General features: G+C 42.1%; 1 protein-coding gene across 2 annotated transcripts in view; it reads right to left on the bottom strand.

Annotated features, from left to right (window-relative positions):
* Ankrd26 (ankyrin repeat domain 26) overlaps positions 1-5406 on the bottom strand; it is a 47389-nt gene that overhangs the window by 8017 nt on the left and 33966 nt on the right. For both annotated transcript variants that reach the window (XM_021214935.2, XM_021214936.1), the window contains 2 exons: positions 2535-2745; positions 2072-2184 (listed from right to left, as the gene is read on the bottom strand). In XM_021214935.2, coding sequence (XP_021070594.1) covers positions 2072-2184; positions 2535-2745 — 324 coding nt within the window. The remainder of the gene's footprint in view (positions 1-2071; positions 2185-2534; positions 2746-5406) is intronic.

Raw genomic sequence — 5406 nt, 5'->3', positions numbered from 1 at the left:
GTTGTGTTCCACTCACCAGTGATCCTAAGATCGCTTAGGTAGTCAGCTAGGGACCGTGGGGGTGTCCACCAAATCCACACCCTAGGTGACTGGGTGCTGGTGCAGACCAGAAGGGCAGGTAATCCCTTTCTTAAGTGTTGATCAGTGGACTGCATAGTCTCCCCATAAACACTTCATGTTGCTGCCACTGTCTTTAGTTCCCTCCAGAACTTGATAATAAGACTTGCTGCTGATGACTTGCTGAAACCATTTACTTGTTTCATAGAACATGGAGAAATCAAGCTGGTCCCAATTTGCCTGCATACTTCTCTCCCATCGGTTATCTTTCATGGTGCTGGAAGTATACTTGCTACTAGAAGTAATCAACAGTCTTGCAGGGTTGTGGCTCCTGAGAGCTACAATAACAACTAGTTTGCATAAATGCCCACTTACAGCACCATGAATGTTGTGAAGGAAACAAGCTCTTTCTGACTGGATTTAAATCCTACACCACAAAATGAAACTTATGCCTGGTACTGCTAACTGGGCCCAAATCTATAGCTGTCTGGGTCACAGACTGTAGGAGAAAACTAATATTAATATGCTAAATGGACGCAGTTGTACAGTTCCCTTCACAATATCTTCATGCCCATAGATTAGCACATCACTCAGCCCTTATCAGAGAAGCGTCTTTTTGCAGTAGATGGTGATTCACACAGTAACCTACACTGGCCAAGATGCAGAGAATAAAGACTGGAAGTGCTTAGCCCCAACTGGGACCTATATCACCACATTCTTCCCTTCCTAAGGCTTGGGGGCCATTGTCAAAGAGTGGGAAAGAAGATGGCAAGAGCAGTAAGTAGTGGACATCTACATGAAGCGAAACTGTTTTCTGGACACCATAGGACTGCTAAACACATGGACTCAAAGCAGTCTGACTAGATGAATAAGACCTGTATAAGATCAAACCAGTACACATCACAGCAAGGATGGGAGAGGCAGCTGCCTAATTAGTGGTTCAGTTGCTGTGCAGAAACACCATGACCAAAAGCAATTTGGCAAGGAAAGAGTTTATTTGGCTTACACCTCCCCTAAGTTGTCCATTAATGAAGAGAGTCAAGACAGGAACTCAAGGCAGGAACCTGAGGGCAGGAGCTGATGTAAAGGCCATGGAGAGGTGCTGTTTACTGATTTTGCTCAACCTGTTTTGTTTTGTTTTGTTTTTTATCTAGAGCCCAGGACCACCATTCCATGGTAGTCCTCCCCTATTAGTCATGAAGAAAATGTCCTACAGGCTTGCCTGCAGTCTGATCTTAAGGAGGCATTTTCTTAATTGAGGTTTCCTCCTCTCAGATGACTTTAGCGTGTGCCGAGTTGACACAAAACTATGCAGCACTGGGGCTCAGAACATTCTACCCTGAGATGAGGAGCTATTGGCAACTAATGGCTGCTGGGAGAGGGAGAATCAGTTTTCTTTAGGGATGTGGTCCTTTGAGGGCTAGCCTTATTCCAGTAGATAGTCCTGTATCTATTCTCATACCGGCAAGAACAAGAGACTTGGTGTGTCTTTAAAAATTAGCACATAAAGTATGGAGGAAAATGGTGTAGGAAGCACAAAGGAGAAACTAGAGGAGAAGGTGGGAGGTGGATCTGATCAAAACACATCGTGTGCACATATGAAATTCTGAAACAGGAAAAAAATTAATAAAATAATAAAAATCACTTTTGTGTGATATAATTGTGTATGTTTCTCTCTCTTTTTTTTTACTAGCTACCAATAATGAAAATTAATATGGAAAAAAACCTGGCCCACTTTTATTTTAAATCAAGTTATTATAAGGATAAAAGAAATGGATAATAAAATCTGTGGGAATAAATATTCAAGGTCGAAGAAGAGGGGAGCAGTTGGCATTATTCTTATTGTTTTTAAAGTGATTAAAGATCAAATGTAATATTTTGACAACCAAAATTGTTCGGGATGCACTTTGAGTGTCTAAAGTCCATATTACAATACTGCACTTTCAGTGTGAATTTGTATTTAGGGTTTCATGCAATTACAGCTAAGCCAAATAATGGTTGAATAAAGTCTTACTCGGCTAGCTCCTTTTGTAGCTCTTTAGTCCTCCTGGTTTCTCGATGCAAAGCACAGTGTAGAAAACGTACAGAGCTGATCAGTTCAAGCCATACTTTCTCCTTATCTTCAGACTTTGGAAAGAAAGTAGTAGGTTACTTTTTTAAGTAAAAAGACTTGCACATCTTTCTTAAAATAATCCAGGACTTCTCTACCCAACTCATGCACGTTTTGTAACACTTGATGTAGGTGCAGAGTTTAACAAAGCTAATCTCTGTCCGCCTATTTACAAGTATTAACACAGATGACGAGCATTATTGAAAATGAGAGCTCAAGGATAATGTTTTTAATTATAAATTTTCTCTTTTCCTTATATGCATTAGTGACCTTCTCCTATCAAAGCATAAATCAACTAAATAACTCAGGAGTTCACTCAAATTAAGCACCAAGTGATGTCAGGAAGTTAAAACCCAGAGGAACTCACCAAACTCCTAGGATTTTCCATGCATTCACATCTGGCTTCTGGGCATTGGGAGGGTTGGGACACATTTCCTTGTGGCTCCATGGTGCTGCTTGTTAGATATGGCACTTGAGGGCACTCAGGGCAGGGCCCTACAAGAGCCACCATTGAAGAGGTCTTCCACCGCATCTCCTCCCCATGATTTGAACATGACCGCTCTGAACACTTGCAAGTCCTGCACAGAAGGAAAAAATGTTAACATGGAGTATGTCTCATGTTCCCCCAAATGACTTCAGGGTTCCTACATGACTTGCATCTCAGAGAATGGTGGCATCAGAGTAAAATAGTGATTGAACTCTGAAGTTGTGGCAGGACATGGACTGCACACAATTATAGGCTTAGAATCGGTCTCAAGACACACACTGAGGTATGGAAGCATACTTCTGTAACCCTCACACTTCGGAAGCTGAGGCAGGAAGGTTGTGTGTTTAAGGCTAGACTGTGAGTTCCAGCCTAACTTCATCTACAGAGTGGACCTTCTCTCAAAAGACAACAACAGAAACTTTGAGTCAGCTAGTGAATCTAACGATATAGGACAGATTAATGATAGGTGGCTTAACAGGTAAAGCTATGGCCTGTGGAAGGAATCTACTTTGATTTTTTTTTTAATGTGCCTGTAAAGATGTTCATTTAAAAGGGTAACTCTGTAAGATAAAGGCATACTCTATAATTATAATAATTCCATTGCATATGAACATATCAAATATCATGCCATACTACTAAATTCATGCAATCAGTAAAAGTTAAAAATACCTGAGTCAGAAGTGGTAGTACATGCCTTTTATCACAACACTTAGGAGGCAGAGGCAGGAGGATCTCTGTGAGTCCTAGGCCAGGCTGGTCTTTCTTGATCAAATCCTTTAAAGCAGAAAGCCCACTCTAAATGTAGGCGGAACCTTCTGGTGCAGCCCAGACTTTAGGACTTGGAAGACAGAAAAACGTCTTTTTGCCTGCTTCCCCTCACGCTTGCTGGCAAATTCATCTAACTAGTTGCAGGAACTCTTCTTCACCAACGTTAGAACCAATTTCTTCAGGATTCCAACATAGACTAAAGACCAACAGCTCTCCAGGAACCCTCAAATGCCAGACTCAGACTGAGACAGTCTCATGGACTGAGCAGATACCAGATTCTCAACTTTATGTGTCTGCCATTATTGAGCTATGCAGACTGCAGCTTGTAAAACAATCTAATAAATGTCCCCCTCTGTGGGTGTGTTTACATGCCCTCTGTGTGTGTGAATGTGGTTGTGCATGTGCATACATGTGAATATATACACTTTAGAGAATGTTGACTAATACACTTGTATTTAGCAAAACACTTTAGTGATTAAAAGAAATAAAATCTTGAAAACTTCCAGGTAAGATAGAAGACAAGAAGCTACACTGGAACAATTGTCTGATAATGATTTTGGAAAACACCAAGAATAGGAGTTTCCTATCACCCCATAAGTTATTTCTCCAACTTTACAACTGACTTGATCAGCACCCCAACAAACCCTTCTACAACCAGGCCCTGAACTTTCCCTCCAACTGGACAGTACTTGCTACTACAAATGTGACCAATGACTCCAGACTCCTACCAGGAAACCTAAACAGATGTGTGAGTAGGAATTCTACAGGAGGACTCCCTGCAGCTGCTGTCAGAGCCACCATCAGCACCCCAGAGGGCCAAGCCTAACCTCCATACAGTGCTTTGAATACCATGTAGCCCTGCAGGCCTGTGGGCATGCAGCATTGGTGTTTGAGTGGAATCTGCCTCGGCTATCCACAGTCCACAGGGCAATCAAGAAAACTCCACATACAAGAACTGGGATCCCACAAGAGAACAGGACTAGGAGAAGTTACCATAGGATAAAGCTGAGCAAGCCAGTAAGAAATGCCCCTCCATGGCCTCTGCATCAGCTCCTGCTCCCTGACCTGCTTGAGTTCCAGTTCTGACTTCCTTTGGTAATGAACAGCAATGTGGAAGTGTAAGATGAATAAACCCTTTCCTCCCCAACTGCTTCTTGGTCATGATGTTTGTGCAGGAATAGAAACCCTGACTAAGACAGACACCCACAAGCATTTACTTCTGCCATCTGTACATTCATTGCACTGAAGTGAAAGAAACTGAGCCTTTGTCCCTGAGGAGTTCTGAGTCAGGGAGACCAAGATGGAGAGAGAACAAGAAACTGAAGCAAGCAGCCTGGGGAAGTTAGCTCAGGACAGCGAGGTGGAACTGACCTTTCTGTCTGCCACACACTCTTACCCCAACTGAATAAAGAATTGCTGTAACCAGCTGAGATTTCTGCTTCCCTTCAGCTAGGGTTGGTCTTTTCTGTATCCCAGAATTGCAGGGAGAGAGAAATGCTGAAGGGTAGTGACTCTGCTGCACCCTCTAGTGGTGACACTGAAGACCACAGGAAAGTTCAATGTAGAATGTGCCCTGGGTGCACTTGACAGTTTGGGTTTAGATTATAATCTTACAAAAATAGTTAAGATTTTATGAAAACACAAATAATCGAGTTATAGTAACAACCATGTTAGCTAAAGCGTTTCATGAACACCTAAAAAGTCAGTAGATTAACTAGGTGAGAACACTGAGGTGGAAATAGACATAAAGTGAAGAATGGAGGAGTAAGAAATGTCCCGAATTAACATTTCAAAGGAAGTTCATTAGCGTAACTTGCCAGGATGAAGTGCTTTAGCATAACTTCACAGAATTACAATGTCCACTTAGCTCTCATAATCTACAGCTGCCGGAATGCAGCTCACTGAGAAGTGTGCTTTAGTGACTGACATTATTGAGCTTAGTTTGTTCTCAGCACCTCTCTCTCTCTCTCTCTCTCTCTCTCTC

Source organism: Mus pahari, chromosome 15 (genome assembly GCF_900095145.1).
Source record: "Mus pahari chromosome 15, PAHARI_EIJ_v1.1, whole genome shotgun sequence".
NCBI classification, from domain to species: Eukaryota; Metazoa; Chordata; class Mammalia; order Rodentia; family Muridae; genus Mus; species Mus pahari.
The sequence above is the reverse complement of the archived record's forward strand: the minus strand, read 5'-3'. Positions and strand labels throughout refer to the sequence as shown.